At 39.1% G+C, this 27,458-nt stretch overlaps 1 protein-coding gene across 2 annotated transcripts in view; it reads left to right on the top strand.

Annotated features, from left to right (window-relative positions):
- SACS (sacsin molecular chaperone) overlaps positions 1–25,016 on the top strand; it is a 31,011-nt gene extending 5,995 nt beyond the window's left edge. Inside the window, exons 3-9 of one of the 2 annotated variants that reach the window (XM_081950734.1) lie at positions 193–280; positions 2,197–2,282; positions 3,794–3,905; positions 4,975–5,121; positions 6,305–7,787; positions 9,316–9,407; positions 11,635–25,016. In XM_081950734.1, coding sequence (XP_081806860.1) covers positions 193–280; positions 2,197–2,282; positions 3,794–3,905; positions 4,975–5,121; positions 6,305–7,787; positions 9,316–9,407; positions 11,635–23,189 — 13,563 coding nt within the window. In that variant the 3' untranslated portion in view covers positions 23,190–25,016. Of the gene's footprint in view, positions 1–192; positions 281–2,196; positions 2,283–3,793; positions 3,906–4,974; positions 5,122–6,304; positions 7,788–9,315; positions 9,408–11,120; positions 11,201–11,634 lie in introns of those variants that run through there. The other variant, XM_081950735.1, reaches the window with a different exon arrangement.
- Positions 25,017–27,458: the final 2,442 nt, after the last annotated feature.

Genomic DNA, 27,458 nt, shown 5'->3' with positions numbered 1-27,458 from the left:
GCTTGTTGCTTCACAACATAAGCAGTAAAAGTTTAGTACCTTTTTTTTATCAAGCATATAATATTCTATATCTCAATGATTATTTTTGACGTGGTAACTGTAGCTATTTATTGATCGGTATCATATAAAGTAATTAATTGTTGATGCTTATTTAGGAACACAGAACGTTAAATAATATTCTTTTTCTTGTAGTTGTTCAATTGGGTCACGTTTGGGAACCTTCAGTCCTCTGAGAATCATGTATTTCTAAATCTTTTGTCCAAGGGCCTAAAAGGAGGAGGTATAGTAAATTATAATATGCTATCCATTCATTTCTTTACCTGTTCATCTTTCCTTATTCATGTTTTTCTAGCCTTTGTATTTTTAAAAATTGAAATATTCTAATGAAAAAAATACAGTAGACATTCTTGTGTACTGCAAATGAAATTTATTTATTAGTAATTTGATATAGAAATAAATATCTCAAATTCTGGCAATAGCTTTATTCTGTTTCATGAGCGTGTGTTTAGTTTGATATTGCTGTTCATATGTAACATCTTACCAAAAAAAAATCTTTGCCATAACCAATATTAAATTTTCAGATGCCCATGCAAAAGTACTTGTCCTATACGTGCTTATGAGATTGGATTTGTACATCACATAAACCCATAATATACATGATTCGTTTTAGGATAGTAAACTAGTTTGAGGTCATAGTTTATTGGCTTATGTATTGCTCCTGTAGCAATGATGGCGAACCTTTTTGACATCGAGTGCCCAAACTGGAATGCGCGTGCATGCAAGCGCCCCGGAGCGCCGGAAACCCAAAGACCAGCTGGCCGGCATGTACATGCCTATTTTTGGACTGTTTATTGCCGTTTTTGGGGCTGTTTTCACGCCGAAAACAGAAGAGCAGCTGGTGATGGCACGCATGCCCACAGAGAGGACTCTGCATGCCACAGGTTCGCCATCATGGTCCTATAGCAAAGCAATTTATATGAATATGGACACTTCTATTTCTGATTTTCCAACTTATTTTTCCTTTGTTTTTATTCTACGCCAAGACCTTTAATCAACCCTAAGAAGTATAATGCAATTTCCATTTATATATATATCTATATAAAAATAATTTAAGTCAGAACTTGACAAAATAAGCTACAGATACTTTATTCATGTTTAATATTGGCTGTGTCTGGTGTTTTTAAGAAACCATGGCTTTACAGGCTGCAGATTTCTGTAACGAGTGCAGATGTTACTGTGTACTATTTTTGTGCAGCTTTCAAAATTGGATTTCTCTGGAGAGATGTTTGCCCTGGCTTTCCTTTTTAAAATATATCTGGGTTTGGTCCAGTGGTGGGATTCAAACTTTTTTCGAACCTCTTCTGTAGGTGTGGCCTCCTTATGTGGGAGTGGCTTGCCGGCCATGTGACTGGGTGGGAGTGGCTTGCCAGCCATGTGACTGGGTAGGCGTGGTCAACTTGTAAAATGTGGTGAAACTTGCTTAACAACGCTCTTGCTTAGCAACCAAAATGTTGGCTCAGAAACTCTGGCATTTGAAGCACGCAGTCTTAAAGCTGTCAAGTTACAAGACCCTTGCACCCCTAACTCTTTAGAAAAAAAAACCCAGGGGTGTTCAAACTTGACAGCTTTAAGACTTGTGGACTTCAACTCTCAGAATTCCTCCTCTCGCTCTTCATCTTGATGATGTGCGGACGGGTGGGGGGAGGGAGCTGGAACCGGTTCTAAACGGCACTGTAGATTTGTGGAACCTCTTCTATAGAAGAGGTTAGAACTGGCAGGAACCCACCCCTGGTTTGGTCCCACTATTTTTAATCCCCACAATACATCTCATACAGTAGTGCCTCTGGAGCAAAATGGAAAATTAAGATGAGGCCTTCCATTTACTTGGCTTTGATTCATAAGTCTTCCTGAGAGCTACAAGAACATTCATGTTGCTCATAATAGGGAAGGAGATTTGGGATTTAAAGAGTTATTTCTTTTTTCACTTTTGTTTTATACATTTTATTTTAATTCTCTGATTGTTATTACTATTTACTTGATCTTTTTACCTGCTCTTTCACAGAAGAGCTTCCAGTAAGTGAGATTGAACTGTTACTGAGATTCTTCCTATAAACATCTGAGATCAATTCTGTAATGAAAAGTATGTTTTCCAGTATTTCAAATGCAGGAGTACCAGTTTTATTTTATTTTATTTAGGTCGATTTGGACAAACTACTCCTCCACTTGTTGATTTCCTTAAAGATATTCTAAGAAGATACCCAGAAGGAGGGCAAATTCTCAAGGTAATTAAAAGTACTGTGCCTATCTAATGTTGTTGTTGTTTGTTAGTTATGTAATGTTGTTTGATAAAGAGAAGGTATAAACAACATTTTTCCGCACCTAAATGTTTCAATAAGAAGCAGACAAATTTGAAGTGCTGATAAGAAAATATTTGATCCATAGAAAATATTTGTGGCAAAGAGAGAAGATACAGACAGTGCCAGCACTGACCTTCCATAAGGTTTTGCCTTATCTAAGGATTTATGTAAAGTTGTGATTAGTTAATAGATTAATATCCTTAAACTGATTCTTACCGAATAGCCAAAAAATGTTATTTGTCACCCTAAAGGGCAGGGTATAGCCCAGTTTAATTATAGTAAAGCAAATGCCAGCTGGAAGTTATAGAATATTTTCTAGCAGAAAGATCAGTTAATTGGTAGAACCGGTTATCCAAGAGTGACCAAAATACCTGTCCAAACCTATTTTGCTTTGGCAGCAATCTTGGTTGAAAAGTTTTTGTGTTCATGTATGTGTATCTTCCGTGTGTTCATGTATGTGTATCTTCCGATGATGAAAGGAAGACCTCACAGTATGTACACCAATGTTTTTTTAACTTGGCAACTTTAAGATGTGTGGACTCTTAAGAATTCCCCAGCCAGCTAGTTTGTTGCCGAGTTTCAAAAACACTGATCTACAGTAAGTATCCAAGAAGATATGTGTGTGTGTGTGTTTGTGTGTGTGTGGTCTTTTGGGGGGGTGGGGGGGTGCGGAGGAAGGGTGTTCAGTGGTTGCTTTTTAAATCATTCCTCTAAACCAGTGGTTCCCAACCTTTTTTTGGCCATGCCCCACTTAAGGATCTCTAAAATCCCGACCCCCCCCCCCCCGTGACATATAATTCTTACTTTACTCAAAAAGTGAACTCTACTCACGTGGAGGAAGCCTAAGAGGCCATTAACCTGGTTTAAACAAGGTTCAAATTGCCCCCATTAAAAATCAAATTGCGCCCCTGTGGAGCCTGGGCACATTGGGAACGACTGTTCTAAACACTTTCCTTAGCCCTAGTGGATAAATATGTGTTGTGGATATTTTAATTCAGATCATGGAGTATGGAGTTTGATTCAGCAATCTCGCTGACCTTTCAATTCTATTATTCGTCTGTGATTCATGATTAAGTACCTGAATATTCTTGCTTTCTTTTTTCCTGTGCATTCCTTTCCCTTTTATCTTTTAGATTGCAAGATTGAGATCAGGGACTACCCTTTTTTTAAAGTTACAAACTGTCTTGCATTTCCCGCTCCAAATCAATCATTTAATCACTCAGTCATTAATCTGAGGTAAATATTTTTCCAAATGTGTCATCATCGCCTTTGACAAAAGAGGTGCCTATTGGTAATTTTAATACAATTTTAGTGTAAGTGTGTTTTGCAACTTTGCTTCTCATCTTTGTCACAACTGTAGTACTCTAATCAACTGACCTTTGGATTAATATGAATTAGAATATTTTAATGTAATATTTGATCCATTCTGTTTCCAGGAATTAATTCAGAATGCAGAAGATGCTGGGGCTACAGAAGTTAGGTTTCTCTATGATGAAACTCAATATGGAACAGAGAGCCTCTGGTCTAAAGACATGGCTCAATACCAGGGTAAGATCTCTTTTTCAATTCTATTTTCATGTCTGAATTATTTGTTTTCTTGCATCATCACGAAAATATGCAGCCTCTGCCAAAAAAGCCAACACAATTCTAGGCTGCATAAACAGAGGGATAGAATTAAGATCGTGTGAAATGTTAATAACACTTTATAATGTCTTGGTAAGGCCACACTTGGAATACTGCATCCAGTTTTGGTCGCCATGATGTAAAAAAGATGTGGAGACTCTAGAAAGAGTGCAGAGAAGAGCAACAAAGATGATTAGGGGACTGGAGACTAAAACATATGAAGAACGGTTGCAGGAACTGGGTATGTTTAGCTTAAGAGAAAGAAGGACTAAGGGAGACATGATAGCAGTGTTCCAATATTTCAGGGGTTGCCACAAAGAAGAGGGAGTCAAGCTATTCTCCAAAGCATCTGGGGGTAGAATAAGAAGCAATGGGTGGAAATTAATCAAGGAGAGAAGCAACTTAGAACTAAGGAGAAATTTCCTGACAGAACAATTAATCAGTGGAACTACTTGCCTCCAGAAGTTTTTAAGAAGCAGGGGGTTGGACTAGAAGACCTTGAAGTTCCCTTCCAACTCTGTTATTCTATTCTATCATAGCAAATTGTAAAATTCGTTATGTGGGAGGGCTCTGCCCCTAAAGGTAGCAAGGGAAGTTCCTTGAGGATGGGCTCCAGCACAAATCCGAAAGCTCGGAAGACAAAACCTGTAGTTCCAGTGACCAACCCAGATTTGATCCTGCAACTTTATTCTAGGACACATACAGTATATTCACCTTCATTTGTGAAAGATAGTAATATTGAAACAGAAGCTCATAGACAATTGTTCTATAATTCCCTTTGAGATATACATAGTTATACTTCTTCTAACCCCATTTCTGGTCTGATGGAAGAATCTTACATTGGGATTTTACTAGCAAGTAAGGAGTGCAAAATAACTCTTGCCATTGCAAAATGTATTTTCACAGCTTGTAAAATTTGCACATTGTTAAAATACATTACGCTGCCTTGGTAACCTAACATTTTTGAGTTTACGTCGTTCTTTTCCCTCTCCAGGTCCTGCCCTTTATGTGTACAACAATGCTGTTTTCACTCCTGAGGACTGGCATGGCATTCAAGAGATAGCAAGGAGCAGGAAAAAAGATGACCCACTCAAAGTGGGGAGATTTGGAATTGGTTTTAATTCAGTTTACCACATTACTGGTATTTGCAATTATGTTTTTGAATGCTTTAGAATTAAGATTAAGCCATATTATCTCTGTATGCACTGGGATTTGCGCTGGTTTTTTAAAAGTTTACTTTAACATGAATTTAGTAAGAAAAAAAATGTCCACCAGAAGATCTCTTTAAAAACAGAGTGAATAGAAGATGTCTAAAGTATTGGAAGACCTGAGAGATTAGGAATAGATCTTCATGAAGAAAAGCTTTCTGTATGGTTGTCAGTTATGACACATAGTTTAAAAAAAAGGGGAGAGGGGTGGGGATAAGGCTTCTGTATTGTTTTGTCATTCTTAATGGTGTTAGAGCCAGTATGGTCTAATGCTGTGAGGGTGAACCCATGGCACGTGTGCCTAAAGCGGCATGCGAAGCCATGTCGCCTGGCACACGCGGTCTTGCCTGTTTGTCTTCTGGGTTTTTGGTGCATATGCATGCGCGATGATCAGCTGTCCTTCGCGTGCTTGGCAGTGCCGAAAACCGGTGGGTGCATGCGCCCTGGCCAGCTGATTGTCGGGTGCTCATGCACGCCAGAACCCGGAAGTTCGGTTTTCTGGAGCGTGATCCCTTCGCACATGTGTCAGTGCTGAAAACCTGTCTGTGCATGCACACTGGCCAGCTGATCATCAGGCGTACATACGTGCTAAAACCTGGAAGTTTGACTTTTCCGGAGTGTGATCCCTTCGCGCACGTGGCAGTGTCGAAAACCTGCCTGTGAATGCACACCAGCCAGCTGATTGTCAGGCGTGCATGCATGCTAGAACCTGGAAGTTCGGCTTTTCCGTAGCGTAGCCCTGGTGAGCATGTGTGTGTGCGTGCAATGTTTCTGTGCAACTTTTTCGGCACTCTGTGCCGAAAAGGTTTGCTATCACTGGTCTAATGGTTAAGGCCCCAGGCTAGAAAGCAAGAGATTATGAATTGAAGTCCTGCCTTAGCTATGAAAGAAAGCCAGCTGGGTGACCTTGGGCTAGTCACTTTCTCAGTTTATCTCGCTTCACAGGATGGTTGGTTTGGGAAAAATAGAAGGAGGAAGGTGTGTTGGATAAGAAAAGAAAGAGAAGGAGAGAGGAGGGAGGAAGAGAGAGAGGAGAGAGAGAGAGAAGGCTTCAAAGTGTTTATTTTTGTACTTAATGCAGACATCTAAGTACACCTTTCTGCTTTTATCTTGTAGATGTTCCTAGTATATTCAGTGGTGACCAAATTGGAGTGTTGGATCCTCATCAAAAGCTTTTTGGACCTTCTGAGTCAGGCCAGTGTTGGAACTTGAAAGATGACCTCAAAGAAATCAATGAACTAACAGACCAATTTACACCATTTGTTGGTGTTTTTGGAAGCACAAAGGAAACTTTCAAAAGCGGACATTTCCCTGGCACCTTCTTTCGTTTTCCTCTTCGCCAGCAGCCTTCCCAGCTGAGTAGCAATCTATACAATAAGGATAAAATCCTAGAATTGTTTGATTCATTCAGAGCGGATGCTGATACAGTACTTCTATTCCTTAAAAGTGTGCAAGATGTGTCCTTACATGTTAGAGAAGCCAATGGAACCGAGCGGCTTATTTTTAGAGTTACAGCCAGTGAAAACAAGGCTTTGAAGCATGAAAGACCCAACTCTATCAAAATTTTGGGAAGTGCAATAAATCAGTATTGTAAAGGCATTCCAAGCAATAGTATAACATGCGTGACGTACCATATAAACATAGTTTTAGAAGATGAGAGCATTAAAGATGCACAGAAGACATCTTGGTTGGTATGTAACAGTGTTGGCGGACGAGGCATATGTAACGAATTGGACTGCTTAGCGGATGACTTGAAATATATCCCAACTATCGGCATAGCCATGTCTTTATCAAGCAGCGGAGAAGAAAAAGGAGCCGAGGCCCAATTATCAGGAAGGGCATTTTGTTTCCTTCCGTTACCTCCTGGTGAGGAAAGTAAGACTGGCTTGCCGGTTCACGTTAGTGGGTTTTTTGGTCTAACAGACAACAGAAGAAGTATAAAATGGCGAGAACTTGATCAGTGGCGAGATCCAGCAGCCTTGTGGAACGAACTTCTTGTAGCCAATGTGGTCCCTGAAGCCTATGCAACTTTGATACTGGAAGCCATTAAGCAAATGGAAACAGAAAAAAATTCAGATTTTCCTTTGTCAGCTGAGCTAATTTACAGATTGTGGCCCCAAAAACATACAACAAAAGTTCACTGGCAGCCAATTATAGAACCTCTTCTGAAAAAGTTATTCCAGGACAAAGTTATTCATTCCATCAGTGGCAACTGGGTAAAGGTAGAGGAGGTATATTTTTCAGAAATGGACGAGAGTTTGGAATCTACTCAGGCTGTGCTAAACTACCTTCACGAATCGGGAAAAGAGGTTGCTAAAGTGCCAGATAATATTGCCAGTGCAATCAGTCTTGTGATTTCGGGTATAAAAGCTGTCAAGAAAGTGACTCCAGGAACAGTACGACACGTGTTAAGGAAATCTGAACACAAGGGATCTGCCGATGAAAAACTTTGTATCCTAGAGTTTGTGCTTGGCGATGGAAATTATAGTGAACTTATTGGATTGGAGCTTCTGCCGTTACAAAATGGGAATTTTATTTCATTCTCTTCGTCGGCATCAGCTCAGGATGCAATCTATATCACGTCAGATACTTACCCAAGGTACAACCTGTTTTATAAATGGTGTTAATAATAGTTTCACTGAAATACTGATAGTACTACAGGCAGTCGTCAGCTTACGATCACAATTGAGCCCCAAATTTCTGTTCTGTCAAACACTTGTTAAGTGAATTTTGCCGCATTTTATATCCCTTCTTGCCGCAGTTGTTAACTAAATCACTGCAGTTGTCAAGTTAGAGACACTGTTAAGTGAGTCTTGCATCCCCATTGGCTTTGCTTGTCAGATGGTTACAAAAAGTGGGTAGTGAATGCTGGCACACTGCACCCATCGTAAATATGAGTCAGTTGCCAAGCGTCATAATTTTGATTCTGAAGCAGTTGTGTGAAAAACAGTCATAAGTCACTTTTTTCAGTGTTGTTGTAACTTAGAATGGGCACTAAACAAACTGTTGTAAGTCAAGGACTACTTGTGTTTAATTATAATGTTTCATAGTTTAGTTTGCTTTTACCAGCAACATTTGCTTGTGCAAACTGAGAAGAAAGCTTGCCCTGGGCTTTCAAGCAGCCCACTTGCCCCCAAGTGTTACTTGTTATCTGCAGGAGAGACGAGATTGATTTGTATAAGACCTTCAGCTTAGATTCAGGGGTGTCAAAGTGAAGGCCCAGACCTGGCCTGTGGGGTACTTAGATCTGGCCCGTGTGGCTGCCCTGGAAACAGCGAAGGACTGGCCTGCGGTGCTTATGCCAGCAAAAATGGGCTCTCAACCTCCGTTTTCAGCTGCCACGGCCTCCTGCAAAAACTAACCTTGGGAGGGCCACACCCGAGCTCCATTTTCACTGGCAGAAGGTTGCAGGAGGCTGTGGCAGCCGAAAATGGAGCTCAGGAGCCCTTTTTCACTGGCAGAGCACTTGAGCCACCATAGGTGCCCCTGACAGGAGTGATGTCAAGCTGGCCATGCCTACCCTGGCCCCTCCACCCCGCCCCCCGCTGAGGTCAAACACAACCCTGATGCAGCCCTCAGTGAAATGGAGTTTGACACCCCTGGCTTAGATGGAAGGAGTAAGTCCCGTCGCACTGCACACAAGCTATTATCTTAACTGGCTCCTGAAATATTCTATAGCAAGAAATCACAAGCTAGACCTGTCGGTACGAAGCTATTGGCTGAAATATAATCCTATTTGTGAACTACAGGCAAGGTTGTGACTTATATTAGTGCCTTTAGAACTATCTTTAGTTGATCCTGAAAAAGGTATGTAGGGTAAGGGCTGGTTGGTATTTTTATGGGAGCCCATCAGGCCCTTCCCAAATCTGTAGGCGATATTGGTAAATTAAAAAATAAATGAAGAAGAAAATAGTGGTAAACGATTTGCATCTTTTCTGTAAAAACATACTCAGAAATGGAGTTAACTAGAAAAAATTACCTGGTTCATTGAGGGAGTTAGTTGGCAGGTTTTGTGAAAAGGAGCAAACCTTTTTATTTACTCAGATTCTATGAAGAAGCCCTATATTATTACCTGACTAATATAAATTATCAAGTTGATCAATACTCTGTTTCTAATGACTTACTAGGTCCCTCTTCCCAGGTCTTGAAGGAAGATTACTTGCTGATAACCTGAAGCCTCAAGTTTTATCTGCTCTAAAGGAAGCTTCAAAAAGTAGAGGTAATATATGTATATCTTGTCATTTTTTTTAAAAGGCTTCAGTGCGAACTGAAGCACAAGTAGTATCAAGTGATTGGGTTACAAAGAATGTTACATAAAAGATAGAACTCAAAAAAGAACGTAAGTAAAAGGAAATCACTTTATGTATCCATATCACTTGATTATCAACTATTCTAGTTCACAATAGCAATTTAATTGGTTTATAATGAAATGAAAAACACATTCTGTCTGTAAAAACGAAACCAACAAGAGAGAGAGGGTGACAGAAACCACAACATGTATTGATTAAAGGCAAAACAGTATAAAGTGCAATTGAACCAGAGAAAGTCTGGTTACATAATCTATTTAAATTACCAATTCAAATTTATGGTTTCGATAGTTCCTTAATAAAAATGCTGTGTTTTTTTTTTGATACAGAAGTTGAAAGATTCTGATAATTAGCATTGTTTGGACATTCACCTGGGAAGCATTTCTGTGTATTCTGGTTCATACAAATTCATATATTGCAGGAGCGAAGAATCCCCAAATAAATCATATTTCCATAATGCCAAAACAGTATACGGATTAATGCCACTTGGATTTGTTTGGCACTTCCGAACCATTAGATTCCCCCCCCCCCCCCCCAGTCAGTATATGCCATTATTATAACTCCAAATAGAAAATGAAACTTTTTTTCCCCTGAAAATGCGTTTTATTGTATTTTAGCCCAACAATTTCTTTGGGGAGTTAAAGGTAGGATGGTTGTCTGAATGAATTGCTGACTGCTGAATTGAAACCTAACATTTGTGTGTGTTGGTTTATTGAATATTCTGCTCGTATTGAATGTCAGATTCATATTCGTTTCCATGCTGGTTGACTTGTGCTTTTCAAATTTAATTAACTAACTCTACTTATAGCATATTTGAAAAATAATTGATACCATTAACTTGTCATGCTTATAATAGTATTCAGAATTGCATTATTAAAATATATGATTCATATTTTATGTAGATTCATAATGAGCAAAATTGGACTAATAATTAGTCTGGGACTTTATAAGATAGATGGGTGGAAATTGAGCTAATAAAATTGAGGATTTCATCTTAATTTTTTAGAAGAGATGCAGATGAAACTAAATAAAAAGTGAAATGTGTGTGTGTGTATGAGTGTATTTGTCATATACATTTCAGGTTCTGTAGGAAATATATGATATCTTGATATTCAGAGGTTAGCAGTATAAAAAGTAACATGATTTTATTCATGAGCCTTTATTATAAATGATTTAAATATGGCACTTAAAAATTAGTCATAAATAGGTTTGATATTGCTGTTTACAATTCTTTCATTTTGAAAGTTAGATTTGCACTAAAAATATACCTGCAGAGTTTTTTGTAGTTTTGGTAATAATGAAAATTAATAATTTACACAAGTATGAATCACTGTTTATAACATTAATCAGATTTTTAAGCTTTACATTGAAAATCTTGGTACAGTTGTGCAGATATGTTCATTTGCTTCCTTGGATTTAATAGTTGTACGAGTATATCTAAATAATCACAATATCACATAGACATTTGAGAATTGCTTAGAAGAGAGACTTTATTAGTTCTGCTGTGAATGGAAGCCGTCCCTCAAGACATGAAACCTAATTAGGATATATTGTTGAGATGCATATCCAGGTAAACATAGATAGAATTCCATTACTTAAAATTTGCATTCTGTTAAACTTTCCAGATTAATGTAAGAACAAAATAGGCAGATCAAGGAAGAACAATAAAAACTTGGGAAGTGCAGTGGCAGAAAAAGGTATCTCACACACTCTGTTATCTGTTAACTTGAACAAAATACAATGAATTTTGATAGCCTCAAGAGTCTGCATATGCCAGCGGTTGCCATTTTTCATGCTATGAAAAGGTACATGACTGAAGAGCGAGTGATCTACGATGAAAAAGGAGCATGAAAATTTTGTTAGAGCCAAGCACATTATTACATGCCATTTTGTGGGTTACACTAACTACTGATCTCTCTTGGGTTTCTAGCATGCAAGATATAATCAGATAGTATACTTCAGTCTAGTATAGAATTAGAAGGCTACCCGGGTGCTGTTTTTGTCATTTGTTTGCTTTTTTGTGAGGGGGGAAAACACAAAGAAACGTTATTTGCTTTTATTTTGATTTATTTTTCTAAAAGATTTCCAAACTACTTTTCAGTATCACTAGCCTTTTTTTTTTGGTTTGTTTCATTTCAGGAAGACAGTGTACTCAGTTGCAACTTCTAAATCCTGAACGATTTGCACGGCTCATCAAAGAGGTTATGAATACTTTATGGCCCAGTTCAGAGATTACAGTGCAATGGTTTCCTACTTCTGATAAGAATCACCCACCTGTTTCATGGCTCAAAATGGTATGGAAGAATTTGTATATACATTTCTCTGAAGACTTGTCTCTATTTGATGACCTACCACTTATTCCGAAGACATTACTAGATGAAGAAGATGCAGTAGATCTTATAAGATTAAGGGCTCCATCGCCAATTATTCTAGATGACGGATCTGAAACGCAGCTTCCAGAATTTTTGCCTGAGATAATTGAGCAACTTGGTGGGATTGTTCTTAAGAAACTTGACCCCTCTATTCAACATCCACTTTTAAAGAAATATATGCATCCCCCGTCTCCACATATAGTTTTACAGATAGCGGAGAAACTTCCCTTACAGAAATCGGTAAATCAGGTTACCTCATTGCCAACGTCACACAAAAATGCACTCAGAAGCTTCCTTGCTAGTTTGACTGATGTTACTGAAAAAGAGAAGAGAGTCATTAATGAGCTAATGATATTTAGGAAAATTGAGCAACCTCTTGATGAAGGCAGCGCTTTCACTGCTCTGAAAGTTTGTAAGGTACTGCATCACAATGCCAAGCTTCCACCCGATGTAAAATTCTCTGTTTCACTGGTTGACAGCAGTGATGAAGGCACTATTCGTTTAGTAAACCTACTGAAAGCAGAACTGTTGAGAACCACGGACTGCATAAAATTTATTTTAAAAGATATACAGAATGATTTTTATTCCACCGATGAAGCAATAAAAATTATGCTATGGATTCTAGAGAATTTGACTTTCCTCAAAAGTGAAAACACGGAGGTGCTGGATTGGTTGAAACCATTGAAATTTATTAGAATTTCAGAGGAAAAAATGGTGTCTGCCAGTGAACTTTTTGATCCCGAGGTGGAAGTATTACAAGACCTGTTTTATGGGGAAGAAGAGCTCTGTTTCCCCCCCACAGTTTTTAAAATTTCTCCAGATATTCTACACGCTCTGAGATTAATAGGCCTAAAATCTGAGAACAGCTTAGAAGAGAAAGATATTTTATGTGTAGCCCATAAAATTGAGAAGTTGAAGGACTCTGCTAGTACATGTCAGGAGTCACTGATACAAAAAGCCAGAACTTTGTTAATGGTTTTGAACAGACGTTCATTACTGCATTCACTTGAAACAAAAGCCACATTGAAAAAAATTAAATGGGTTCCGGCTTGCAAACAAAGGCCTCCAAATTACCCAAGTTCATTAATTTGGAAAGGTGATCATTGCTATTTGTGTTCCCCACCAGAAATGTGTGATATATCCCAAGCCACTTTAATAGGTTCTTCTGTTCCCCTTGTAGAAAGTGTCCAGCCGAGTATTGAAAAAGCACTAGGGATCACCATCAAACCTAATATCAAGTCAGTGTTAAAACACTTCAAAGTGGTAGTGGACTGGCACAGTTCCAAGAAGTTTAGTGACGAAGATTACTATCAGTTTCAGCAAATCTTACTTGAGATTTATGGTTTTATGCACGATCATTTAAGTGAGGGAAAAGAAGCTTTTAAGGCCTTGAAATTTCCCTGGGTCTGGACTGGTAAAACGTTTTGCTCGCTATCTCAGGCAGTAATAAAATCCCCACCCGATCTTGATCTCCAACCATATCTTCATAGCGTGCCAAAAACCATGGCTAAGTTCCATCAGTTGTTCATCAGTTGTGGGTCAATTGAAGAACTGACCCCAGATCATGTCTCCATGGTAATTCAAAAAATATATCTCAAAAGCGAACAGTCTCTTACTGAAGAAAAGAGTAAGCAAAATCTTCACATTATGTTGAATATTATAAGGTGGCTATACAGTAGCCAGATTCCAGCCAGTTTAAATATGCCGGTTCCACTCTATTGTAGCAAAAAACCTTTTAAACTTACGATGAAGCCAATCCACAAATGCTGCTACTGTGATATCAAAGTGGATGACTTAAATGATTTGCTTGACGATGCTATGGAGCCCATAATTTTAGTTCATGAAGATATTCCCATGAAAACTGCAGAATGGTTAAATGTGCCATGTCTCAGTACTAGGTTGATTAATCCAGAAAATATGGGGTTTGAACAATCAGGCCAACGAGAACCCCTCACAGTAAGAATTAAAAACATTTTGGAGGAATATCCGTCTGTGTCTGATATCTTCAAAGAGCTGCTTCAGAATGCCGATGATGCCGATGCAACACAGTGCAATTTTTTGATTGACATGAGAAGAAATAATGACATAAGAGAAAACCTTTTGGACCCAGGAATGGCGGCTTGTCATGGACCAGCCTTGTGGTCTTTCAACAATTCTGAATTTTCCGACTCAGACTTTCTAAATATAACACGGTTAGGCGAGTCCCTAAAAAGAGCAGAGATTGACAAAGTTGGAAAGTTTGGTTTGGGATTTAATTCCGTTTATCATATCACAGACATTCCCATCATTATGAGCAGAGAATTTATGATCATGTTTGATCCAAACATCAACCATCTCAGTAAACATATACGAGATAAATCTAATCCCGGGATCAAGATAAATTGGAAAAAACAGCAGAAGAGACTTCGAAAGTTTCCTAATCAGTTTAAGCCATTCATCGGTGTATTTGATTGCCAGCTACCTTTGACTGTGGAGGCACCTTACAGTTATAAAGGGACACTTTTCAGACTCTCCTTTAGAACTCAGCAGGAAGCTAAAGTAAGTGAAGTCAGCTCTACGTGTTACAACACTGCAGATATTTATTCTCTTGTGGACGAGTTTAGCATTTGTGGGCATAGGCTGATCATCTTTACTCAGTGCGTAAACTCAATGGTCTTGAAATATTTGAAAGCTGAAGAAGCCAATCCTGATGTGGCTCAAGACACTGTGACTATTAAAAAAAAACTATGTCCATCCAAAGCAATTACTACCCCCTTTACAAGCGTTCTAAAGGAAGCTGCTAAACTCATGAAAACTTGCAGTATCAGCACAAAAAAGCTTCCCACTGAATCGCCAAAGTCTTCATGCATATTACAAATAACTGTAGAAGAGTTTCACCATATCTTTAGACGTATTGCTGATTTGCACTCCCCGGTTTTTAGAGGGCCGGAAGACGACACTGTTCCGTTCTTTGAAATGGCTAAAACGGGACAAACCAAAAGGCCCACGGATGAACTGCCTCAGAAAACAGTAGATTCTACCACATGGCTTCTGTGTGCTTGCATGGATACCGGAGAAGCCTTAAAATTCTCATTACATGAAAGTGGACGAAGACTAGGACTTGTCCCGTGTGGCTCAGTAGGAGTTATGTTGTGTGAAAGACAGGATCAAAAATGGACTGTGAAATCCAATTTCTGCAACTTGGGAGAAGTATTTTGCTATTTACCTCTTCGAATTAAAACAGGTCTACCTGTTCACATCAACGGTTCCTTTGCCATTACGTCAAATCGAAAAGAAATCTGGAAAACTGACACAAAAGGAAGGTGGAATACTGTATTTATGCGACACGTTATAGTAAAGGCCTATTTGGAAGCGGTAGTAGTTTTACGCAACATGGCTGTGTGTGGTGAGCTAGAAGATTACAGTTGCTTTGCAGTGTGGCCTGATCCGGATTCAGTGCATGATGATTTTTCAGTTATATGTCAAGGATTCTATGAAGAAATAGCCCACCCAAAAGGCAAAGAAGGAATCAGAGTGTTTTCTGATGGTTCATCTTGGGTGTCAGTTAAGGATGTCCGGTTCTTGGATGACTCATTGTTGAAACGACCTGACATAGGAACTGCAGCTTTCAAGATTTTTCTTAAATACCTTAAAAAAACAGGTTCAAAGAATCTTTGTGCTGTGGATCTTCCTTCTTGGGTCAAAACAGGCTTTGAAGAAGCAGGGTGTAAGCAAGTGTTACTAGAGAATACTTTTTCAGAGAAACAATTTTTTTCTGAGGTATTTTTCCCCAATATTCAAGAAATTGAGGCAGAACTTCGTGATCCTTTAATGCACTATGTACTGAATGAGAAAATTAGGGAATTTTCAGAAATACTTTGCGTTACTCCATGCATTCCGTGTTCTTTGACTGAACATCCTCTGGTGGTACCTTCCAGACTGATCCACCCGGAAGGTCGAGTTGCAAAGCTTTATGTTAAAAAAGATGGAAGGTTTCCACATGGAACAAGCCAAGATTATCTTAATCCAGTAATTCTGGTCAAATTAGTTCAGTTAGGCATGGCTAAAGACGATATTTTGTGGGAGGACATGTTAGAACGTGCAAATTCTGTGGCAGAAATCAACAGGGCTGATCATGCGGGAGCCTGCTTGAGAAGCAGTATACTATTAAATCTCATAGATGAAAAACTTAAAAACAAAGATCCAAGAGCTAAAGATTTTGCTGAAAAATTTCAAACAATACCATTTCTCCCATTCCTCACAAAACCCGTGGGCTTCTCCTTACAATGGAAGGGCTCTGAGTTTGAACCTGAAACTATGTTTTCTGCAGTGGACCTTTACACAGTTGATTACCAAGATATACTTTGTCTACTGAAACCCATACTTAATGAAAATTCTCATTCCTTTAAAGGATGTGGGACTATCCCCTTGGCTGTCAAAGAATTTTTAGGATTGCTTAAGAAACCAACTGTGTCTATGGTTATAAAACAATTAAAAGAAGTCACAAAATGCTTCGATGGAATTACTTTGTATCAGGAAAATATCACCAATGCTTGCTATAAATACCTCCATGAGGCACTACTACAGAATGGAACCACAAAAACAACCATTGTTGAGGAATTGAAAAATTACAGTTTCATTCTAGTTGAGAATGGTTACGTTGACTCCACAAAGGTAGCTTTTCACCTCAATTTTGAGGCAGCACCACATCTTCACCAGCTGCCTAATAAATATAGAAATAATTTCCGCGAGCTCTTTGAAAGTGTAGGAGTACGTCACGCTTTTATGGTGGAAGATTTTGCTCTGGTTCTTGAAGCGATCGATCAGGAAAGAGGAGGGAATCCACTCACAGAAGCAAATTTTCAACTTTGTAGGAGAATCATCAGTGAAGGAATATGGAGTCTTATTAGAGAGAAGAAGCAGGAATTCTGTGAAAAAAAGTACGGAGAAATTTTGTTACCGGATACTCGCCTTGCCCTTCTACCAGCCAATTCTTTGTGCTACAATGACTGTCCTTGGATAAAAGTGAAAGATACAAAGGTAAAATATTGCCATGCGGACATTCCTAGAGAAGTAGCAGTAAAGCTTGGGACAATACCTAAACGACACAAAGCCTTAGAACGCTACGCATCAAATATCTGCTTCACTGCTCCTGGAACTGAGTTTGGACAGAAAGAAAAATTGACCAGCAGAATTAAAAGTATTCTTAACGCATATCCATCCGAGAAAGAAATGCTGAAAGAGCTCCTTCAGAACGCCGATGATGCAAAAGCTACGGAAGTCTGCTTTGTGTTTGATCCTCGGCAGCACCCAGTCGATAGAATATTTGATGAAAAATGGTCCCCTCTTCAGGGCCCGGCTTTGTGTGTCTTCAACAATCAGCCCTTTACTGAAGATGATGTTAGAGGGATTCAGAATCTTGGTAAAGGCACTAAAGAAGGCAATCCATGTAAAACCGGTCAATATGGAATAGGGTTCAATTCTGTGTATCATATAACTGATTGTCCTTCTTTCATTTCTGGAAATGATATTCTTTGTATCTTTGACCCTCATGCGAGATATGCTCCAGGGGCAACATCTATTAGTCCCGGACGCATGTTTCGGGACTTGGATTCAGATTTCAGGACCCAGTTCTCTGATGTGTTGGATCTTTATTTAGGAGGCCACTTTAAACTAGACAACTGTACAATGTTTAGATTTCCACTTAGAAATGGAGACATGGCAAAGGTTTCTGAAATTTCTTCTGTGCCGTGCTCTGACAGGATGGTTCAGAATCTTCTAGACAAGCTGCGTACGGATGGTGCAGAACTTCTGATGTTTTTGAATCACATGGAGAAAATTTCTATCTGTGAAATAGAGAAAACAACGGGCGCCCTTAATGTGTTATACTCTGTCACTGGCAAAGTAACAGATGGGGATAGACTGAAACGAAAGCAGTTCCATGCTTCTGTAATTGACAGTGTAACAAAGAAGAAACAGCTGGGTGAGATACCTGTGCAGCAGATCACGTACACTATGGTTACGGAAGACTCCGAAGGCAACCTTACAACTTGGCTGATCTGCAATAGGTCAGGTTTTTCAGCCATTGACAAAGTTTCAAAGAGTGTGGTATCAGCACATAAGAATGAGGATATTACGCTTTTCCCTCGAGGGGGAGTTGCGGCATGTATTACTCACAACTATAAAAAACCGCATCGGGCATTTTGTTTCTTACCTTTGTCTTTAGAAACTGGGCTTCCTTTTCACGTGAATGGACACTTTGCTCTGGATTCTGCTCGGCGAAACCTGTGGCGTGATGACAACGGAGTTGGTGTCCGAAGTGACTGGAATAATAGTTTAATGACGGCACTGATAGCACCGGCCTACGTTGAACTTCTAATCCAGCTGAAAAAGCGTTACTTCCAGGGAACTGATCCAACCATGTCAGTTTTACAAAACACGTCTGTGCACACTATGAAAGACACTTTGAAAAAATTTCTATTATTCTTCCCAGTGAATAGACTTGACTTGCAACCGGATTGGTATTGCTTAGTGAAAGCCGTATATATCTGTATTCACGAGGAAGCCAAACGTCTCCTTCCTGTTGTGCGAACTCCAAATGTCGATGGTTCTGATTTGCATTCTGCAATTATCATCACTTGGGTTAATATGTCTACCTCAAATAAAGCCAAGCCATTCTTTGACAATTTGTTACAAGACGAGCTGCAGCACCTCAAAAATGTTGAGTACAACATCACGACGCGCAAGACTGTAGCAGAAAATGTGTATAGACTCAAACATCTTCTCTTAGAAATTGGCTTTAACTTGATTTATAGCTGTGATGAAACTGCAAATCTTTACCACTGTCTTGTGGACGCTGACATTCCTGTGAGCTACGTAACTCCTGCTGATGTTAGATCCTTCTTGATGACATTTTCTTCTCCGGATTCTAATTGTCACATTGGGAAGTTGCCCTGTCGTCTTCAACAGACGAATTTAAAACTTTTCCACAGTCTAAAGCTTCTTGTTGATTACTGTTTTAAAGACACAGAAGAAAATGAGATCCAGATTGAAGGATTGCCGCTGCTCATTACGCTTGATAGCGTGTTGCAAGTATTTGATTCAAAACGCCCAAAGTTCTTAACAACCTACCATGAATTAATTCCATCTCGTAAAGACTTGTTTATGAACACCCTTTACTTGCGGTACAGCAATATCTTACTCAATTGCAATGTAGCAAAAATATTTGATATCTCCAGTTTTGCTGACTTATTGTCGTCTGTGTTGCCAAGAGAATACAAAGCAAGAGGGTGCATGAGGTGGAAAGAGAACTTTGCAACTGAATCCTGGCTTAAGAATTCATGGCATTTTATTGGTGAATCTGTAAATGACAAAGATGACCAGGAAGAGGCAAAAACAACATTTGAAAATGTGATTGAGATCCTGAAGGATTGGACATTGCTTCCAGGCACAAAATTTACTGTCTCCTCTAATCAGCTTGTTGTACCAGATTGTGATGTGTTGCTTCCTCTCAGCCTTATGCACATAGCTCTCTTCCCAAATTCCCAAACTGATAAAGTTTTCCATGCTTTGATGAAAACTGGTTGCATTCAACTTGCATTGAATAAAATTTGCTCCAAAGACAACCCTCTAGTTCCCCTGCTGTCAGGACATACAGCAAATATAGATAGCCCCTCAAGCATCTTAAGAGCTATAAATTATATGATTCAAACTTCAACATTTAAGACAGAAAAGTTAGCTGAAAATGACTTTGAGGCCCTTTTGATGTATTTCAGTTGCAACCTAAATCACCTGACTTCTGAAGATGACATAAAAATTTTGAAGTCCCTTCCTTGCTACAAATCTATCAGTGGACGATACATTAGCTTATCAAAATGTGGGGTATGCTATGTACTTACAAGAAGCATTCCTTCCATTGAAGTGGATAAATGGACACAGACCACTTCAGTGGCTTTCCTTGAAGAAAAAATCCACTTAAAAGATTTGTACACTGTGCTAAATTGTGTTCCAGTAGATGATCTTGAAGTGTATTTAAAGCACCTTTTACCAAAGATTGAAAGCCTTTCCTACGATGCAAAGCTAGAACATCTGATTCATTTGAAAAATAGGCTTTCTAGCATTGAAGAATCATCGGAAACGAAGGAGCAGGTGTTTGAGAAGTTAGAGAGCTTTTTGATCATTCATGATGCATGCAATAGACTTAAACCTGCCAAACATTTTTATGACAGGACTGTAAAAGTCTTTGAAGTGATGCTTCCTGAAAAATTGTTCATACCTCAAGATTTCTTTAAAAAATTGGAACAGCTCACAAAACCAAAAAACCGTGCTGCTTTTCTGACATCATGGGTGGCATTGCTTCGAAATATGGGACTAAAACATGTTATTTCCCAACATCAGTTATTACAGTTTGCTAAAGAGATCAGCATGAGAGCCAACACTGAAAATTGGACCAAGGATACTCTGCAGAATACAGTGGATGTCCTCCTTCACCATATATTTCAAGAAAGAACTGATTTATTATCTGGAAACTTCCTTAAAGAATTGTCTTTAATTGCGTTTTTATGTCCAGAACGCGCACCTGCTGAAATTGTTAGATTTCATCCACAATATCAAGAGGTTAATGGCACGCTTCCTCTTATAAAATTTAGTGGAGCCCAAGTAAACCCTAAATTCAAACAAACAGATGTTTTGCAACTTCTTTGGACTTCATGCCCTATACTTCCAGAAAAAGCCACACCTTTAAGTATCAGAGAACAAGAAGGAAGCAGTCTTGGTCCACAAGAACAACTTGAGCAGGTTTTAACAATGCTTAATGTTAACCTAGATCCTCCTTTAGACAAAGTTATAAATAACTGTAGAAATATATGCAATATAACCACTTTGGATGAAGATATGATAAAAACAAGGGCTAAGGTTCTAAGGAGCATATATGAATTTCTTAGTACAGAGAAAAAGGAATTCCGGTTTCAGCTTCGAGGAGTTGCTTTTGTGATGGTTGAAGAAGGCTGGAAGTTATTGAAGCCTGAGGAAGTAGTAATAAATCTGGAATATGAATCTGACTTCAAACCTTACCTGTACAAGCTTCCTTTAGAACTTGGCACATTCCACCAACTATTTAAACACCTAGGCACTGAAGATGTCATTTCAACAAAGCAGTATGTGGAGGTTTTGAGTCGCATATTCAAGAACTCTGAGGGAAAACAGCTTGACCCGAATGAAATGCGTACTGTTAAGCGGGTTGTTTCTGGCCTTTTTAAAAGCCTTCAGACTGATTCTGTTAAAGTCAGAAACGACCTTGAGAATGTGCGAGAACTGGCTCTTTATCTTCCAAGCCAGGATGGTAGATTGGTCAAATCAAGCACCTTAGTTTTTGATGATGCGCCACATTATAAAAGTAGAATACAAGGAAACATTGGTGTCCAAATGCTGGTGGATCTTAGCCAATGTTACTTAGGGAAAGACCATGGTTTTCATACTAAGCTGATAATGCTGTTCCCTCAGAAGTTGAGGCCTCGCCTTCTCAGTAGTATACTTGAAGAGCAGTTGGATGAGGATTCGCCTAAAACTTGTCAATTTGGAGCACTGTGTTCACTTCAGGGCAGGCTTCAGTTACTGCTGTCTTCTGAACAGTTCATTACAGGGCTTATTAGAATCATGAAGCATGAAAATGACAACACGTTTTTAGCCAATGAAGAAAAAGCCATCAAGCTTTGCAAGACCTTAAGGGAAGGCTTGAAAGTGTCTTGTTTTGAGAAGTTGCAAACAACCTTGAGAGTTAAAGGTTTTGCTCCCATTCCTCATAGTAAGAGTGAAACATTCGCCTTTTTAAAGCGATATGGAAATGCAGTAATACTACTCTACATACAGCATTCCGATAGCAAAGACATAAATTTCCTTTTAGCTTTAGCAATGACTTTGAAATCTGCAACTGATAATCTGATTTCTGATACTTCCTATTTAATTGCAATGCTGGGCTGCAATGATATTTACAGAATTAGCGAAAAGCTTGACAGTTTAGGGGTCAAGTATGACTCTTCAGAACCATCAAAACTTGAACTACCTATGCCTGGTACCCCTATTCCATCTGAAATCCATTATACTCTTCTCATGGATCCAATGAATGTTTTTTATCCAGGTGAATATGTTGGGTATCTTGTTGATGCAGAAGGGGGTGATATCTATGGATCTTACCATCCAACATATACATATGCCATAATAGTGCAAGAAGTAGTAAGAGAAGATGCTGAAAACTCCAGTTTTTTGGGGAAGATTTATCAAATTGACATCGGATATAGCGAATACAAAATTGTAAGCTCTCTTGATTTATACAAATTTTCAAGACCCGATGAGAGTTCTCAGAGCAAGGACAGTGCCCCATCTACTCCAACAAGTCCTACGGAGTTTCCAGCACATGGACCAAGGACAATTCCTCCTCTTTTTCCTGGCAGGGAGAGTCATAAATCGTCATCCTCATCCAAACATCATTCTCCCAAAAAGGGTAAGGCAAATTCTCTACCAGAAATTTTAAGGGAAGTTACCTCAGTGATAGAACAAGCCTGGAAACTTCCAGAATCCGAAAGGAAAAAGATTATAAGAAGGCTTTATCTTAAATGGCATCCAGACAAAAATGCAGAGAACCTTGATCTAGCCAATGAAGTTTTCAAGCATTTACAAAATGAGATTAACAGACTAGAAAAGCAGGCATTTATCGATCAAAACACAGACAGGGCATCCAGGCGGACATTTTCATCCTCAGCTTCTCGATTTCAGTCAGACAAATTTTCATTTCAAAGGTTTTATACTTCGTGGAATCAAGAAGCCACAAGCCATAAGTCTGAAAGACAACACTCTAGAGAAAAAAGTCATTCCTCTACCGGCCCTTCATACTCACAGCGATTTTTTGTGCCGCCTACCTTCAAGTCTGTTGGAAATCCCGTTGAAGCACGTAGATGGTTGAGACAAGCTAGAGCAAATTTTTCAGCTGCCAGAAATGACCTTCATAAAAATGCCAATGAATGGGTCTGCTTTAAATGTTACTTATCCACTAAATTAGCTCTGATTGCTGCTGATTATGCAGTAAGGGGTAAGTCAGATAAAGACGTGAAGCCAACTGCATTAGCACAAAAAATTGAAGAATATAGCCAACAGCTTGAAGGTCTTACAAATGATGTCCACACACTGGAAGCATATGGAGTGGATAGCTTAAAAACTCGCTATCCAGACCTCCTTCCTTTCCCACAGGTTCCAAATGACAGGTTCACTTCAGAAGTTGCCATGAGAGTCATGGAGTGCACAGCATGTATTATCATAAAACTTGAAAACTTTATACAACAGAAGATTTGAGAGAGGTTAAAGATATGGTGGGTTCATGCCATATTTTTCACCGTTTTTTTTTAAAGTTACTTTTTGGTGGCATGTTCTTGTAGGTAGGTCATGTCAGATGCCTTTGTTTAACAGGAATGGAAGTCATTTGTTTATCCTCAGAGAAGGTAATTGCTATAGCTATGATAAGAGTACATTTGAGTTCACTTTTGTTAGCAAGAAGTAGTTACTAAATATGAAGGAATAAAATGTGATTTAGTTGTGTAGTTTACTGTACTTCAGAGGATACACAGGTTTTAGCAGATTGTAATAAATATATCCTGTGTTGATTAGGGCAAAAGTAAGTCATCCTGCAGACTTAGGTAAGCAAATCTGTTCCATTTCTGGAAAGCAGCAGAGGCTATCTTTATAGCTGAGAAGTGTTGTGCAGATGAAGTCATGAATCTTTCCGTAGCGGCTTATGATTACATGCCAAAAGTTGTGCCATCCTTTGCTACTTTGCAACATTTCCATGAGAACTTTTATCTCTTTTCACTGAATGCCAAGTTCTGTCCTCAGGCATGCGGAGTTAAGAATATAGAGACTTTGTAAAAATCTGAGCCTATTACCATATAGTGGGATATGTATTTAAATATTTGTCAGAGACTGAGCTGTAAAATATGTACACAATAAAGCGGTACAATTAACAGGGATAAAGTGCACTTTATATAACCAAAGCGTTGGACCAGTGTTTCTAAATCTTCGCCATTTTCAGATCTGTGGACTTCAATTCCCAGAATTTCCCTTGCTACCTGGGGAATTCTGGGAGTTGAAGTCCACACTTCTGAATGTGGCCAAGGCTGAGAAACACTGCTTTGGACTATGGTTAGTAAAATTTGCTTGTATGTATTCATCCAACTTTTTCCCAAGAGGTGTCATTTTCGGTGTACTAATGGAAGATTAAGTATATTATTCTTTTTTAAGAAATTCAAAAATCTACGGAGAAAATTTCTGCTGGAACAGTCTGTATACATTTGTTTGTTATGGACATTCATTTTATTCCAAATGGAATATGGTTATACCTCTGCTGCATTCTCACATGCAAAGATTATTGTGGACTGCACATCATTTTAATCCTACTTGTTTAATGACTTTTCAACACAATATATTTTCTGTATAATTTACTTCAGGTGCTTTGGATATGTTCACGTCTTTGGTTGGATGAGAATTACATGTATATTACATATCATTTTCAGTAGGAGTTTTTGAAACTGCACACCAAACCATCTTTTCAGACCTTGCCTTGATTTAGCTTTGTGTTTTTTTTTAACGAGTCACCATTAGAAATAAGATAAAAATTAATGTATTTTGGTATTCAGTGGGGTACTTTTTTTAAAATACATTTTAAATGGTGCTGCAATGTTACGCTTTTTTATTTTGTCGCACACAGTGGCACATAAAGAAATTTGAGTTTTTTGGTTCATACGGTTTCTTTTATAAATTGTTATACTTTTGATAATGCCATGTAAATTATTAAATATTTGTAAAACAAACTTGTACCAATAAACCTGTTGTAGTTAGTATTGTATTCCATTGTACAATGGTTGTAAATTTCACTGATTAGTACACTGAAACAATCATTTCACTTAAAACTGTAATTTGCAAAACAAAACAAAAATAATTATAGAGAAAATGAAATAAAAACAATTGCGATACAGAAAAAACAAACGGTAGCTCTTGAAACAAATGTAAAAAGGTGTTTGGAAAAATAGCTCAGCAAATTCTAGGCTTTGGTTGCAAAGCCATGTGATTATTTCCGCTGCTGAGTGCCATAACATAAAATTTAATAATAAAACTCAAAAAACTCTTCAGGCTGCGTGTGTGTTGGTTTTTAAATCATTTGTTTTACCTGTAGTGCTCGGGAGAGAACACATCTGCCCACCTCTCGGCTCAGCACTTTTAATTATTTTGTAGTTTTGCTTTTGTGAGAAGAAAATGGCAATTTCCAAATGGTGCCTTACCTTTCAGTTTACTGGAAGGCATCTCCTGAATGAGCACGAAACTGTAATTCATGGGTTTGAAATAGGGAGGGGTGTGTGTGTGTGTGTCAATTTGAGCTTCCAAAAATTAAAAGTGGGTGAGTGAGGATAACCAACCCTCCCCCCCCCCCCCCAAATCCATTCCTGTTTACTGCTTTTGCAGGGTTGAAACTTTCGTGTTAGAACTACTGGCAATGGAAAGGTCCGTTTAGGTCAGGGGTGTCCAAACTTGGCAACTTTAAGACTTGTGGACTTCAACTCCCAGAATTCCCCAGCCAGCAGAGCTGAAAGTTGCCAAGTTTGGACACCCCTGGTTTAGGTGATTCACTGAAGGAAAAATTACCATGTCTCTTGCCTTTGAGAAAATAGGTCATATCTTGGATTTGCACTTTATGTAGTATCTCAATTCCCATACTTTTGTAAAAAAAAAAAATGTTTTCTGTTCATTTATTCTTTCATGCATGCATGCATGCAAGCAAACAAATTCATGTAGCAATCTCTCTTAACCAGGCAGCTAAAAAGACTAATACATACACACTGCAAAATAGCAGAAATAATCTATATATAGTTGAGGCACCCTTATCTGTACCAGCGTAAAAGCAAACTGCACATACCATGCCCCCGTATTTGAAGGAAGAACCAAATCTTTAGAGTATTGTGAAAGTCCAGGAGGAAAACAGGCAGAAAAAACATGCCTCCTGGCTCTCATCAAATTACGTTCCTTCCCAGAAGGGACCTAAAGGTAAAGGTTTCCCCGCACATGCGTGCCAGTCGTTCCCGACTCTAGGGGGCGGTGCTCATCTCTGTTTCAAAGCCGAAGAGCCAGTGCTGTCCGAAGACATCTCCGTGGTCATGTGGCTGGCATGACTAAATGGCAAAGAGATACGGTGTACCGTTACCTTCCCACCAAAGTGGTCCTTATTTTTCTACTTGCATTTTTACGTGCTTTTGAAGTACTAGGTTGACAGAAGCTGGGATGAGCAACGCAGTGGTGAAATTCAAATATTTTACTACCGGTTCTGTAGGCCTGGCTTGGTGAGCATGGTGTGGCTTGGTGGCCGTGGCAGGGAAAGGATACTGCAAAATCTCCATTCCCACCCCACTCTGGGGCCAGTCAGAGGTGGCATTTGCAGGTTCTCTGAACTACTCAAAATTTCTGCCACTGGTTCTCCAAACTACTCAAAATTTCTGCCACCGGTTCTCCAGAACCTGCTGGATTTCACCCCTGAAGTAATGGGAGCTCACTGTTACATGGTGCTGGGGATTTGAACCGCTGAACTACTGAAGGGATCTGAATTGCTGAAGGGACCTGAACTGCTGAACCACTGAAGGGACCTGAACTGCTGAACCCCTGAAGGGACCTGAAGTGTGCCTAACCTGTGAAATCTGGTGGGGTAAGTAAAACTCACTATAGGCAAGCATTCCCACAATTAACTTGGGCCTGGACTATTTGAGACTATAAAGATGACAACTGACATCTTGAATTGCACCTGGAAACCAGTGCAGCTCATGTAGCAGTAATATTACATGGGCATCATGTGCTGTGCCCAAAATTCTACAGTATACTCCATTCAGGAGTAGTTGAAGCACTCAAATGTTTTTCAAGGGTGATGTAGAGCATGTTGAAGTAATCCAACTAATAGTGCAACTGGGTTTAAGTATGTGTGACTCTGAGCAGTGCCTCCTGGTATAGGAATATAATTGATGTAGCAAATGGGTTTGTAAATTGAGTCTCCTGGCCGTAGTGCCACCTTCTGCTTAAGCCACATGCATGAGTCCATAAGGACCCCATATTGCACATCATTCTGTCTGTGGGAATGTTACCTCTTTCAGAGTTTTTTTAAAATGGAAAATCACCAGGTGGCTGTGGGGTTTATGTGTACATGCACTAAAACCCACAGCCACCCAGTTAGGTTTATGGGTAGTGGTTCAGATTCTCAGAAGGGAGATGTTGCATTCTAGAGGAGGAAGAGACAATGCAGCTTAGGTAGTTTGTGTGAGAGAAAGAGGGTGAAGATGGCTCCTCCCTAATAGTTCCCTTATGTTTTATGGTGCACATCTGCTTTAGTTTGGCAAGATTTCTGCTTATAGGTAAGGGACAATAAAGACATCTGCTTAGAACATGGGTGTCAAACTTGTGCCATCACGTGAGGTTTCACAACGTTTTCCCCATTTGCTGAGCTGGAATGGGCATGGCCTGCGCATGGCGCATCCGGACCATGGGCCACCAGTTTGACACCCCAGCTTAGAAGAATAGCAAGGTGTCTTTCTT

This window comes from Natrix helvetica (genome assembly GCF_964273705.1).
Source record: "Natrix helvetica genome assembly, chromosome: 4".
NCBI lineage: Eukaryota > Metazoa > Chordata > Lepidosauria > Squamata > Natricidae > Natrix > Natrix helvetica.
This window is presented reverse-complemented; position numbering and strand designations above follow the sequence as displayed.